This window comes from Rutilus rutilus (assembly GCF_951802725.1).
Source record: "Rutilus rutilus genome assembly, chromosome: 6".
Lineage (NCBI taxonomy): Eukaryota > Metazoa > Chordata > Actinopteri > Cypriniformes > Leuciscidae > Rutilus > Rutilus rutilus.
Window position 1 is genome coordinate 18,241,624 of NC_140214.1, and position 15,665 is coordinate 18,257,288.

General features: G+C 37.4%; 1 protein-coding gene across 1 annotated transcript; it reads right to left on the reverse strand.

Moving 5' to 3' along the window:
• Positions 1-17: 17 nt before the first annotated feature.
• On the reverse strand, positions 18-15,665 carry ankhb (ANKH inorganic pyrophosphate transport regulator b). The gene is made up of 12 exons (XM_084412760.1): positions 15,058-15,665; positions 12,488-12,704; positions 11,125-11,243; positions 8,858-8,941; positions 8,380-8,550; positions 8,054-8,188; positions 6,731-6,823; positions 5,621-5,716; positions 3,683-3,812; positions 2,588-2,711; positions 2,334-2,433; positions 18-296 (listed from the first exon to the last, which is right to left on the reverse strand). Exons 1-12 carry the CDS (start codon positions 15,151-15,153, stop codon positions 156-158), a joined length of 1,506 nt encoding a protein of 501 aa, XP_084268886.1. The 5' UTR covers positions 15,154-15,665; the 3' UTR covers positions 18-155.

Sequence of the window (15,665 nt, forward strand, 5' to 3'; positions counted from 1 at the left end):
ATTAAAACTGTGCACATTTAAAAGTGAGCTGCGCTCTCGCTTCGGCAGGAGGGAAAGGGCGGCAGCAAGGGACAGTAAGCAATAGGTACACTGCCCGAGAAAGCAAGAAGGCCCTGATTCCCACAATGCATCCTGCTCAGCCTAGAATCCACAGCTCAGTGTTCTTCCAGCTCTTCCTCATCCTCTTCTCTTAACTCCACGATGTCGTCCATGCGGCCCCCGGCCCTGACCTCGTTCATGGGGGCAGAGTCCTCCCCGTCAATGGTCATGTCTTCATCTGAGTCTTTCTTTTTCTTCTGTGTGGGCAGAAAGTCATTTTACCCCAACGAGCAGAACCTATTTATGTTTAATGCATTCATAAGCCATCCTTACATAATTTGTCATATCAAACTGAATGTGACATTTTATGATAGAATGGTTTACAAAGGTTTTGCAATGAAATATGTGATGCAGAGTTTGTCAAAGGTAACACTTTGCAATAATGTCTCATTTGTAAACATTAGTTAATGCATTAACTAACATGAGCTAACAATAAGCAATACATTGTACACAGCATTTATTAACCTTTGTTAATGCTACTTAATAAAAATGTTCATGTTCGTTCACAGTGCATTAACTAATGTTAACAGATGCAACTTTTGATCTTAAAAATGTATTAGTAAATGTTGAGATTAACATTAGCTAAGATTAATAAATGCTGTAGAAGTATCTTTCATTGTTATTTCATGTAATTAGCTAAAAAATGTTACCATGTAAAATTACAGTTTAATTTACAAAATAAGAATGGAGCATTTTGTGTGGGAAATAGAGATGAGAAACCACACAGGATTTTTCAAAATAGGAGTTTTCCTTCAAGAGATAATAAAAATGTAAAGAGTAATGTACAATACTGTTCAAAAGTTCGGGGTCGGAAAGATCCGTTAACTCTCTTTACTTGCCAAGGCTGCATTTATATGATACAGTAAAAACAGTAATATTGTGAAAAATAACTGTTTTCTATTTTAATATATTTACTTTTTTCTTTTTTTTTTCTATGGTGGCAAAGCTGAATTTGAAGCACATGATCCTTCAGAAATTATTCTAATATGCACATTTTCTTATAATCAACATTGAAAACAGCTGCTTGATATTTTTGTAGAAACTGTGTTACATTTTTCAGGATTATTTGCTGAATAAAAGTTTAAAATAACAGAATTGACTTAAAGGGATACTCCACTTTTTTTGGAAATAGGCTCATTTTACAACTCCCCCAGAGTTAAACAGTTGAGTTTTACTGTTTTCGAATCCATTCAGCCGATCTCCGGGTCTGGGGGTCCCACTTTTAGCATAGCTTAGCATAATGAATTGAACCCGGACAAGATCATTAGCATCTCTCTCAAAAAAATGAACAAAGAGTTTCGATATTTTTCCTATTTAAAACTTGACTCTTCTGTAGTTACATCGTGTACTAAGACCGACGGAAAATGAAAAGTTGCGATTTTCTAGGCTGATATGGCTAGGAACTATACTCTCATTCCTGCGTAATAATCAAGAAACTTTGCTGCCGTACCATGGGTGAAGCAGGCGTAATGATATGACGCAGCACCTGATAATAGTCCCCAGCTCAGTAGCCTATTATCAGGCGGCATGCGCTGCGTCATATCATTACGCCTGCTTCACCCATGGTACGGCAGCAAAGTTTCTTGATTATTACGCAGGAATGAGAGAGATGCTAATGGTCATGTCCGGTTCAATTCATTATGCTAAGCTATGCTAAAAGTGGGACCCCCAGACCCGGAGATCGGCTGAATGGATTCGAAAACGGTAAAACTCAACTGTTTAACTCTGTTGTAAAAGAGTTGTAAAATGAGCCTATTTCCAAAAAAAGTGGAGTATGCCTTTAAACCTGAAAACTTTTGCAACATGTTAAATGACAAACTGATATTTATGGGGGAAAGTCCTTGTTCTTAAATTTACCTTCATGATATAGTTGACCCTTGTCTTATACATCAGTGTGGTTTTATTGTGTTTACTTGTTCAGCCAAAAGTTTAACTTGGAAGACTGAATAATCCTTCTTGAATTCTGAAATGAGCCTACAAAATAACTGCTAGAGAAAACACATTTATGTAACTGGACTGGACTTTATTTATTGAAATAACTACCCTCAGTCTCCTGTGTATGTGTGTATGTGCTTATAATACACAATACAGTATTGGAATGAACATGTCTGGAGATTCATGGCCATTGTGTTAGCGCAGAACTGAATATTTATTGCTCTTTTACTGTATTAACTATTCAAATAGAAAGCAACTTTAATCATCAGAAAAACCTACAGGCTTCAGTGTGATTGTACCTGTTTTCGGTAGACATAGCATGCTGCGATTGCAACCATAGTAGACTCCCCAAGGAAACCAGCCAGCAGAGATCCAACACCAAGTGTGGCCCCATGTACCCTGCACAATTTGAGCATAAAAAGCTTTCTAACAAAGTCTAATACATTTTAATATACAATTTACAAGTCTGATGCACTAAAGTACAACAATTAGTAATATGTATGTTTCAGATTTCTACTCGGTACTGGTGTAGAATCAAGCGCAACACACTTACCCCATGTAAGGCAGCACTATGAGACTGGTGATGAGGACAATGATGCGGAGGACAGAGCTCGGTGCCAGGACAAAGGTTTTCTTCAGGGTCATGAGCCAACCAGTCAGGTGAGCACGAACCGTCACTGATGATAAAAAACAAAAGAGAATTCAGTTCATGCAAATTCGGTCTCAAGCAATCATGTTTTACACGCCAGTGATTGCTTGGCTATCAGTATCATTATACCATAAAAGTCAAGTACAATAAAATTCGAAGGTACTTTGAGCTCTCATTGTGATTCTTTCTCTCTCAGTTTCTGTAAGCCTGAAGCATTGTAACTGAAGCATGACCTTTGCCTTTTCAAATGGACATTTTTTTAAAGAGCAACTGGTCCCCCTAAGACCATCTGTCCATTTGATGATGCACTGCACATCAGACCCTAGATCAACCATTTTTGTTTGTCATGAGAAGGCCCCTGGAGAATTTGCAGCTACAAGACTTTATAGAAAGTTCTGCAGATTTAAACAGAATTTGAACATGGGTCATTCACAAAGTTCAATATACACTACTGTTCAAATGTTGGGGTCAGTACCATTTTTCCAAGAAATTAATACTTTTATTCGGCAATGACGGCATTAATTTGACAGTAAAGGCATTTAGGCCTGGTTTCACAGACAGGGCTTAGATTAAACCAGGATTAGGCCTTAGTTCAATTAGGGCATTTAAGTAGCTTTTATAAACGTGCCTTAGAAAGAAACATTACTGGTGTGCATCTTGAGACACAACAATGGCACTGGCATACTTTAAGATATTTCAGTACAAGTTGCTTTCAGTTAAAACAGCGCAAACATGCATTTTAGTCTGGGAATATCTTAAGCCTTGTCTGTGAAACCAAGGATTAGAATGTTATAGAAGATTTTTATTTCAGAGAAATGCTTCTTTTGAACTCTCAATTTATCAGATACGGTATATCCTGAAAAAATCCCTTTGGATCATAAATCGCTTTGGATAAAAGTGTCTGCTAAATGATTCAATGAAAATGTAAAATGTATCATGGTTTCTTAAAATTGTGTCAAATGTTTGTGTCTTTATGGAGATTTACTAAAAGTGCAATACCTGGAATGGGAAAGAAGGAGAAAATCCGTAATGGGGCGATACACAGCTCAGCAAAGGCTTGATCTACTCCTATGATATCCACCAGGATCCTCTCAGAAATGTGTGGCGCCCAGAACACCACAAAACAGAGCTGCACAGAGAAAGACAGACTACCTGAATGGGACTATATAGAAAATCTCACACATAACATAACATAACATAACAAAATAGGACAAAGTCAATAAAAAAATAAAAATAAAAATAAAATAAAATATTCACTCACAAACCATCAATCAAACATCTATAGTAAAATATAAAACAGTCAACAAGGGCAAAATTTAATATAGTAGTAGGCATGTTAATTTTAGAGCCAGCACACATCTGGAAGCTGGTATATTATACTTACCCTGTTGACACAGCTATCAAAACACTATCATTTACACTCATAAGTGTTTATATCTATCTGGGTGGAGAAGAGCCTTTGAAATGTGGGTAACAGCACTGGAATTAGAAGCATATGCACAGATATGTACGGCCAGACATGTTGGCACAAGGAGCTGAGAGCAGATCTCAACACTTGCTACAACTCCTTAAAATCAACAACACAAGCCAACCATCAATGATATTTAATTAACAATAAAGCCCAAAGGGGAAATTTCTAAGCAAAATGTTGAAATAAAATCTAGATACCTTTGAGTTAAAATGTAAAGAAACCATAGTATTCATCAATAGTGGCGCATTCATGCAACATTTCAATGAAGAAGCCATGTGGGCAAAACAATATAGCGCTTACATAAGAGATTAAACAGAAGCCTTGCTGTACTAACGACAGACTCATACTCATTCAATTATGATTCTCCCTCCACATCACTGACAGAGAAGTGAAATTATGGAATAAAAATGATCACTGTAGTGAAATACTAAGCAGGCTTTTATCTAGGCCAGGGAGGGAAGATATGACCCGGTTACAGAAGCAGACAGCATCAATTAATCATTTAGCTTGACTCTAAAAGTACTCACAATAACAAAACACACTATCCCTAATGCACTCCTTACGGCTTTACAACTATGTGTTTAGTAGCTGAATAAGAAGCCTTTGGATTTTTGTCTATTGCATTTTAAATTCAGGGGACAAATGGAAAAATAAAAAATATCTATATAAAATATCATTTTTACTGATTACGCTATGTGGGTTTATATATTATACATGTAAAAAAAAGGCAGCAAAGTAAAAAACACCAACTAAGTGCGCTGTAGCCAGATTGAACTACTGATTAGACATGACACTATTTAGGGTGACCAGACGTCCCGTTTTCAGCTCTATTTTTAGTGTCCCGACTTAGGAAAAAAATCTTATTTTGTCCCGTATTACTTCTTTCCTAAATTGTCTTTGCTAGGTGATCATAAAAGGGTCCAGTGGTCTTCTGTCATGTGAGAATGGCTAATCAAATGTACTCATCATAGTATATTTTGGAGAACACAATTACCATCCAATCACAGTTCGTTATCGAGTAAACTTGCAGTAAGTGAAGGCGGGATATTAGAGAGCGCGGAGGAGATCAAGTCAGATGTGAAGATGTCAAAGAAGTGCGTGTTTACATTTAATGAGGATCTTCAAAAAGAATTTAACAAGTTATTATGCGCAGTAAGTTGTAAAAAAAAAAAAAGTAGTATCTCACTTAAATACAGTCAGTTACAGCTTAAGTGAAGTGAACTAACTAACTCTATCTACCATGTTTAATTTATACATGGTATAAATACTCTTTTGATTGACAGATAGAAAGCTCCTCCTGATTGGCTAAACCAAAAAATATGACTGCAGCCCACGGTCACAATAAACTCCCACAGCACCTTTAAAGTCCCTGAACTTCAGCAAACTGCAGTTACCAAAATATGAAACAAGCGTTATTAAAGCCAGACGGAGAACGAAGATTGAGAATGTGGTAACAGTAAACTTACTGTTATAGAAAGAGCCAAACAAACAAAAGTGAAGCGCTTGATGTCGGATTTTGTCACAACTGCACTGCTGCTGGCCAACTTGTTGCTCGGGTTATTCTAGAAAATGAGAAGAGAACAAAGACAAACAGCAGATGTGAGGAATGCAGTTCATTTCTTCTTTATAATGTACAATGTTTTGAGCATTTATAATGTACACTATCAATCAAAAGTTTGGGGTCAGTAAGATTTTTGTTTTAGAGAAATGAATACTTTTATTCAGCAAGGATGCATTTAATTGATCAAAAGTCACAGTAAAGATATTTATTATATGAAAAAATGTATCACTGTTTCCACAAAAATATTAAGCAGCACAACGGTTTTCAACACTGATAATACTAAGAAATGTTTCTTTTGAACAAGAGCTGCTGAAAACTCAGCTTTGCCATCACATGATTAAATTACTTTAATTACAGTTATTTTGAATTGTAATAATATTTCACAGTATTACTTTTTTTTTACTGTCAAATAAATGTAGCCTTGGTGAGCATAAGTGACCTTACTGAAAAACATTTCTTTTTCAAATCTTACAGACCTCTAACTTTTAAACAGTAATGTAGATCATCTTTATCCATTAAAAAATGATCTACGGTTGGCCAGCCACCTGCAGCCAGAGAACCTCAACCCATTTCCTGTGGACTTCCTAATTGTGGATCCTGAGTCATTTTTCTATGGGAAAATATCCATAAATAACACCACACCAACTGTGCGCCTTTTTAATTACAGTCTCTGGGACTCTAGCTGCAGGTCTGTCTCCATGAACCCACTCTGTTTACCCAAAAAAATAATTGCTTTGTCATAAAGTAGAACAAGATAATAGACATACTGCAGTATTAGCACGAAAGGTGGAAGATATAAACTAATTTTGTCATCCCTTGAGACAAAGTTAGACAGTGTGGTATAAATGAAAATACTGCACACTGATTCCTTTTACTGATCGTTCAGGAAGAATACTGGGAGGAGATGATGAACTTAAGTATATATGCAGAGGATGATCAGCATTAAGCATTCTGAGAAGTGTATGTTTAAGGATAAAAAAAATAAATGTTAGTTGAAATAACAACAAACACTTACCTTGTCAAATGCAGGGTAAACAGCTCTGAGTTCAGTGAGCCAGCCATATGGCATGTGACCCACTGGATATGTTGCTGTGAGAACTGCAACAGCCTGGAAAACAACGGAAAGATGATGATTAACATTAAACACCCACAATCTAATCTGTTTATAATGAATGATTCTATAGCTGAGTGACGTAAAATATTTCTGACATCCAGGCACAAAACAACTAAAGTGACATTAAAACTTGTTTTGTCATTACAGTAATTGTTTAAACCTAGCTTTAAAAATAAAGCAGGGAAAAAAATGGTAAAGTTGGTCCATAAATGCAGCACTCAGGATGCAAAGACCCAGTTATCCCACTCTATGATGAAATGAGCACTATGAGATTAAATGAGTTTTATTTTAGTATTTATTTGCTATTACTGTATTTCTGTCATGACAACTCTCTGAGAGATTGGCATGGTAATGGATATGGAAATGTTCATGTATTTGGTCTTGGCGGAATAGATCTGCTACGCTGCTGATGCAGCAGAGCAAGTAGAAAGACTTGCTACTGCCAATACATTCACAGACATTGCTGTGAGCATGTAGGACATGCTGCTGCTGCTGCACATGTAACATACATTAAATAACCCCTGTAGCAGATCTATACAGGTGGAGCTGGGGAAGGTGGAGGGTTTCTGAAGCGCGCTACAGACTGCAAACAGCAACACTACTGGTATTTGTTTAAATGTTGCACTGCAGCTCAATGGCTGCTGATGCAACAGCAACCAATCAGTTGCACCATGTAGATGATGCTGCGATTGCTACCAAGTGAGTTAAGGACCTATCAGCCTGTGTTATCTAGAGTTTCATGTCAGATCTAGGTAGTATTCATATTTTTTAAAAGTTTAAAAAAATATATTTATATTTAGCTCTCATTTTTATTTCAGTTTTATTTTTATTAATTTTAGTACTTAAACTTATTTTAGTACAAGTTTTTCATTTAATATTTTTATTTTATTTTAGCTTTCAAATACCGAAAACAATTTTTTATAGTTTTAGTTAACAACAAAATCAAGTCCAACTCTGTTTACGTCTGACAGCACTGCTTAAAGTAAAAATAGATTGCAAATTGGTAATTTAGAAGAACTAAAACATTTCCTCCATCCCTTCTCAGCATATTTTCATAGCAAAAAAATATGCAGAGCTGCTGAGGCCTTTCACAGTGTATAGCGAAGTTTAAATATTAGCTACATATTCTCACATATGCTGTATCTAAATGACTGAAAATAACGATTATGACTACAAGTTGATATTTAAATACTGTAAAGGCATCAGTGCTTTTGCCAGACTAACCTCTGTGGCAGCTGTGCTTCCTTTCAGATCCCGTGACACAAACAGATTGACGATGGGTCTGCTAATCCGCTGCGTAGCCAGGATAAGAGCCAACGGCCACCAAAAGCCTAGCATCTTTTTAATAGTGGCATCACCCTATTACACAGAGTGATTGTCAGTATATAGCACACATTTGAAGGGGCAGAGCAAGGAGAAATGAGTATTGAAAACCAATAAACTGACCAATGTAGCTTTGATACTAAACTGAGAAGGACAATAGCAACAGATTTACACAATAAAATGCCAGTTGGGTGAACTGGTGTAAAGAGAGTCAATGGACGACGTACCCCAACCTCTGGCCCACTGGAGTCAGGGATGTTGTCATGAACGGTCCTGTAGTACCCCAAACCAACGATAGTGAAGCGTACCAAAGCTCCCATATACAGAGAGAGGATTGGGATCAACAAGGGCTCCACACACGCCAGGTGACTGTGGAGCAAAATAGACACAAATACAACCTAGAGAGAGAGAGAGAGAGAGAGAGAGAGAGACCCTGATTATAATGACAGTGATAAATATAGCCATTCTCATGACACATACAGACTATTATTAATTCAAACCCAAACACATGATAAATAACAACAACTTAAACCACGGCTATGAAAAGCATTGACATTATATATAACCCATTATATCACATTATCTCACCTTCAATTATCCTTTATACACAACCATATTCACATTCACAAAACATATCAATACAGATTGTAAAAATGCATCTGAAATCAAAGAATAAAATGCTGATTCAATGAATCTGAAACTTACCTGTGCAACAACATCAGAAATAGAGGCACATCCCACTAGGAGACTGTGCTTGTGCTTCAGAAGGATTCCAGCATGGGTCCAGGCCTGAAACCAGAGACAAGAGCTAATATCAACTGTCACTAATCCAATCCACTTTTTTTTCCTGATGAGCCTACTGCGTTTTAGATTATAGGAGGCACTTCCAGTTTGGGAATGTTGCACTCAAAAAGACTGAGACAAACCAATTCAAATCATAAGGTTGCGCTACAAAAAAACATGTACAAATGCGCTACAAATAATCCTTATCCGCCAGTAACTAAATAAGCTGCAAGATTTCCTTCATGTTCTATTTTCAGACGTCAGCTTGATATTTTTAATGTGAAATTGTCAGGGTTTTGTCACTTCTGTCTCGTGTATTTCTTGGTTCTGTGACAGAGCTCTGACACTCCTGTTTTGTCATGTCTCTCTCGTCTGTATGCCTTGTTACATGTGCGCGGCGTGGTGTTTGGATGATGTTCTCTTAACCGCATGTTGCACTTCACTATATTTTCCTTTTGAAGTGATTCCAATCATATTTTAAGCAATTCAAAACCATCACGGTGAACAGTGTGCATCTGATGTGTCTCAGCTGAAGGAAATAATCCATTATTTATCAGCTTTAAATATATCGGCCCAATTTTTTCATTGGGATGATAACAATAACATTAAAAATGAAAATATATCAGCCGATACCGATATGCTGGCCCATATATTGTGCATCCCTAATACAGTGCATTTGTTGTCTGTTCTATTCTCCCAATTTAATTTACGAAATATCCCATGAATAATTCACTGGAATGTACTAAGAATCTCTCGTTTTTCTCCCCAAATCCTCATGTCTCCTTCCAGGTTTGTTTTCACAAGGCCGAATTAAAATGTAATTGTCTCCCCTTTTCACTTCTAATCTTCACTTCTTTTACACTTTTACATTTCTATTTAATGTGTGATGGTTAGAGGGTGAGTAGGATAATGTCATCTCATTGTACCAGCTTATTATTGCATCCATAGAGTGAACCTTTAACCGATTCTTTACAGTTTAACAGAAGATACTCCCATAATTTGCGCAAAGCATTATGGTGTATAGGAAAAAGCTGGATACAATTCGTTAATCCAGGCCAAGGACCCTTTAGCAGATAGATGGAGCTGTTACATATTATATTAAATTGTAGGGTGTATTTTACTCATATAGTACTATATTGATGCAATTGCATACTATATATTTAAGATAACATTGCAAAGCCATTAAAATAAACATTATTCATGACTCATGTATAGTTTTATATTACAGTATCCACTACCATTCAAAATTCTTGAGTCTGATTTTTTATGCATTTATCTGATCAAAATATTAAAATGAACAGTAATATTGTGAAATATTTGTACACTTTAAAGTAACTGTTTTCTATTTTTATATATGTGACCCTGGACCACAAAACCAGTCACAAGGGTAAATGTTTTGAAATTGAGATTTATACATCATCTGAAAGCTGAATAAATAAGCCTTTCATTGATGTATGGTTAGTAATGAAAGGACAATATTTGGCCAGGATACAGGATACGAAACATTGAGAAAATCGCCGTTAAAGTTGTCCATTAATGTTCTCGCTTTTGCTGCGTCCACTCACAAAAATACATTTTTGATATATTTACGGTAGGAAATTTACAAAATATCTTCATGGAACATGATCTTTACTTAATATCCTAATGATTTTTGGCATAAAAGAAAAATCGAGCATTTTGACCCATACAATGTATTGTTGGCTATCGCCACAAATATACCCGTGCGACTTGTGACTGGTTTTCTGATCCAGGGTCACATATTTCAAAATGTAATTTACTCCTGAATTTTCTGTATTATTACTCCAGCCTTGGTGCTCAAGAAACATTTCTAATTATTAGCAATGTCCTAAATAGTTTTGCTGCTTAGCATTTATATGTAGTTCCATTTGTTTATAAAAAAAAATAGTTGGGTTCAATTTCTAGTCTAGAGACATAACACTTTAAACAAAACATTGCTGCAGTTTAACCTCCATTGAGAGGCACAGGACGTTCCGTGTGGGCTGTTATTTATCCAAAGGAGCTTGATGGTTTTCCAGATCTGAATAGGCTCTGATGCCTGGCTGTACCACACAATTAAACACACACTCTCTGCCCATCTGTGCCAGGCAGACGAGCCAGATCTGACGGTCAGAGCAAGAACTTATTATGACATTACGACCGAATATCTCCAGGGATGGTATGTCACTCACCATGGCGTCAAGTAAAGGAAAAGCAGCCAGATAGAAAAACGCCTTCCGGGTCTTACTCCCCACAGACTCATCCACATGATGCAGTTGGTTAATGATGTAATAGCCAAGATCTGTGTAGGCTAAACAAGGAAAAGTGATAACAAGATTAATTTGTATATTTATCAATAATGTACACAAACGACATGCAAGGACACAGAAGTTCTAATATTATATTATATTATATTACTCTGGGATAGGCATCCATGTGACCCTACATAGAATAAGTTGTGGAGAATGGATGGATAGTATAATATCATTTTAAAAATAACATGCAAAGACAGAAGTTCTCATGTCTCCCATGTCTTTTCCCTTTTTCTCAGTAATGTGTGCATTGACGTGATCCACAGATGGATGACAGCTCTACAAAACTCAGTGACTGTGCAAATGGGCAAAACATGTCTGAGACCGCACGCAAGATGATGGAGAGTGACCATGTTATGTTAACAGACTATAAGTTCTTCATTTAAAAGCACATCATTAAGTGCGGAAGACAGGTGTTGGCATAGTGGTTAAAAATTCATGCCCTCCTCCAAGAGGGTGGTGGTTTGTATCCTATATCCCTCGAGGTTACCCTGGTAACATTCTTTCTTCATGCACTCATAGCAATAACTGTCATATGGGCACTGCGGAGCAGCTGAAAATGGCTCCGATTTTTTGCTTCGTGTTTAAATGACTATTTGTGTAAATGCAAATGAATTTGGGGTAGATAAACAACGTATCCAAGGTGAATATCCTTCATTCTTCAAGTAAAATGACAACTTACACTGTAAATTTAGACTGTTTAAAGACAATTGCACCGTTTTTAACCACAACCCACAAGCTTAAGTATTTGTAATTTGGTAAATATGGGTGGCGGAACTTATTTCCTGCTGAGTAGGAGTGCAGAATTTTGCCCAATTTGTTTAATGACAATATAATAATAGAGGATGAACGAAGATCCGAAAATAAATGGCAATCTACTACCCCCGTGAGTTTGGATAGTTTGTTTGAGAGAGGCCTCTCCATTCACAGGGAGTACACTGGACAGGCATGTAGTAACCTGGCAAAAAAGCCTTTCCGTCAACACAGCGGATGAACCGTGTTTGGAATATAATGTTCCTTTGTGCAATGACTTTTCCAGAGAATAGTTACATCTGCCTTCTACGAGTAGAGTCTGCATGATTAAGACCATTTGAGGTCCTTCTCCAGTCATAACACCGCTCGCTAAGTCTACCATCGTGACATATTTGTTTAGAAAAGTGCAAAGCAAAACGGTGTGCCCTGTACATTTAGTATAAACTCATGCAAGAGGTGGAGTGAGGAAATGATAGACTGGCAGACTGACCAATGAGAGAATGGAAAATGATAGCCACGGTTCCCGCAGCGACCATACAGAGGACCGCCTTGGTTCTGTCCCGTTTGCTGTTGACAAACACCAGCCCAACGTTCTTGAAATCACTCATAGGGCCTGTGAAGAACTTCATGAGGGAGTAGGCCAGACCATAGCTGGCCAGCATTTCCACAGCATCCTCTTTGACTGCTGCTATTCCCCTGTTTAAAGCCTGTTTAGGAAGAGAGAGAAATTATACAAATTTATCAGAAACACCTTTTTTTCCAGCATTATAGAAAAAACAGGCTGGTAGAGTGATTAAAAGAATCCAGATTTAGTCGCATTATCGATTTTCTAAAGTGGAGGGATGAATTGAAATGGTGATAAACTATCACCCCTCATGGGATTCTTTAACACAAAGAGGGTTTTATACTCAAGATATACAGCGCTACCCCTGAATCAACTGACTAAATGCCTTTCATGGCATGTCCCCCAGAAAAGGATCTAAACGTGAGGACTGGTATTTGCTACGCTGGACAAGTTTGTGTTACACAGGACCGCCGGCTTCTCTCTCTTTTAAGCTGAATATGTGTAAAAAAACAAACTTTAGTGTGACAATGCACCATGTGCTGCTAAATATCACAGTATAAAAGTCTGTACGCTGTCCATCAAGGAACATTTCTAAGCAGAAAAAGGAAGAAGAGTTATAAGATTACATTAATTCATGGACTTTTATTGAGATAAACACCTGAAAAGTGTGATCAGAATCAACAGTCAATGTAGTCTCAAACCTCTCAAAGAAAGTGGAGATAGAGTAACTCTAAAGTGTCTCAGTGACAACCGACTTTATTGTGACAATAAAACTGTAAAATATATCCAGAATATATCCCCGTCACATGAGAAGGTGATTTGTAAATGTGTCAGATGTCAAACTTGTTGGAAAATGCTGAGGTGTACATAAGTTCTACTTGCTCTTCACGTTGTAGGTGTTACTGCACAATTAAATAACCTTTGCTGTCCCGTCCTCGACTCTAACCTGGTGGCACCGTTCTGTAATATTTACTGTTTAAAGAGAACATTGCTTATGTTTAAATCTTAAGATGTGGATGAAACAGTAGGTAATCAGTCACATAATTAATAAGCAGCGAGTCCTGTACAATAAGAGATAAAGTCAAAAGGACACATGAATGTACGCTTTTCTTTCCTCCTTATCTGCTGCCTTCTTCTGACTCTTTATCTGCCACTTCATCGTCTTACAACAATGTGCAGAGAGATAATGGATGTCTGTTAATGTGAGTTCCATGTAGAGTTCCTGCTCACATTTCTTCTTTCTGCTATAAGTGATTCTGAAAATTGTATTTTGTATCTAACAAAAACGAAAGGCAATATTTCATTCCAGTTTTCCCAAAATCAAATGAATTCTTCAGTGTAGTGACTTCAACTTGCATCCATCAAATTCATTCTAATTTCAAAATGTTCTTATTTTTATGATCTTTACTTACCAGAAAAATAATTTGTCATCATGACAACTGAGGTATTGCATCAACACTCAACATTTCTTCATCAACTGTCAATTGCAACATCTGGATCAACCGATATGGCCAATATGTTTCTAATAACTTATATTTAAAGCCAGTTTATAGATTTATTTCTGCTTTTTAATACAATAACTTTTCATTATACGACAACGCTAAAACATTATAAATATAATAAAAACATTTAACCATTAAATGTGACCACAAACCATTCTCCACTGTGAAATGTGTAGCTTAACAATTACATAATTATTACATTTCCATTTATTTTCCAGTGAAAAGTGTAAAAATCCAACCAATTATGAAATAATGCTATTCAATTATTTTAAAACCCAATATCAAAACACCAATTACCGGTCTGTCTATAATGCCCTCAAACATTCAATAAAAAAGTGATTGTGCACAAATATTTGAGTTTAACATGACCTTAAACATTTTAAATAGTGTGAACAATTTTTTTTAATCTTTGGAGCTCATGATAATGAGAAAGACTTTCCAATGTGTAGAAATTATTTAGTATAACCTCGGGAAGAAACATAAGAGCATCAAAATGAGATGTGAATTACATGAATAAAATATTTGATCAGCCAAGGGTTTTTGTAGCCAACCCATTTAAACATGTAAAGACTGCGATAAAATAAATACTGTAAGCCGCAGTACATTTGTTAATGGTTGACAAAAACAAGGCCAGTTCACGCAGAGGTGAAAACAAAAATCAGCCCATCCAAAAGTGCACATTCATCTCTGACAGATTGCTTTTGCATTGTTCGGTGTGACACACGTTATTGGATGCGCTGTATGGCCAGCTGTTGACGAACACAGCTGATCGGCTCATGTTGTTTGTGAATGATGCCCTGTCAACGAAGGGCCGCTGTTTGCCCGTTTCCTTACGAAATAAAAGCTACGTTAACATACTAAAACGTTACATGCGCCAGCCAGATAAACAGACCTCTTGAGGAATGCCATTGCTGCAGTGTTCAGCTCCAAGGATACACAACCAATCTTACGTCATGAAGTGCTGTTTTTAACGGACAATTCATTCACACTTGCCTGTTCGCCGAGGTCGATGGCTATGTTGGTAATGGCCAGCGGCACCAGGAATCGGATGAGAGGCAAGTAGTGCGTGAGCGCTGGGAATTTCACCATGTTCGCCGGGAAGATAGCGGCAGCACTGCCAACATCAGCTGCTCGGTTCTGGAAGGATGAGAGGCCGGTCACCGCCTGTCGCGTTCTGAGTGTTTTCTAGCAGAAATCCACCGAGATCAGGTCCGTCCCTGCCCTCCTACACAACAACAGCATCATAAACAATGTTCTGGTGCATGGGAAAATAGGAGGGTCACCAGAAATTTCTGCTGACGGCTTCTCCATTGTTCACCCATCAGTGGAGAGGAAAAAGATGCATATAATCGGCCGCGGCGATTAAGTGCGGCACAAGCCATATACATGGAGTCGCTCGGCCAGCCGCTATTCTGCTGTAGATGGCCACTCTGTTTACTGTACTTAAATCATCATCCTTCCTTAACAACACGTGGGAGACGGTCGCTGCATAAAAGCCACTCCTCTTCTAAACGTCACCTGCTGCGTGCAGGGACACATACACTGCTGAACAACACACACTGTCCAAAATCGAGTTCATTCTCAGATAACGGCTTAACGCC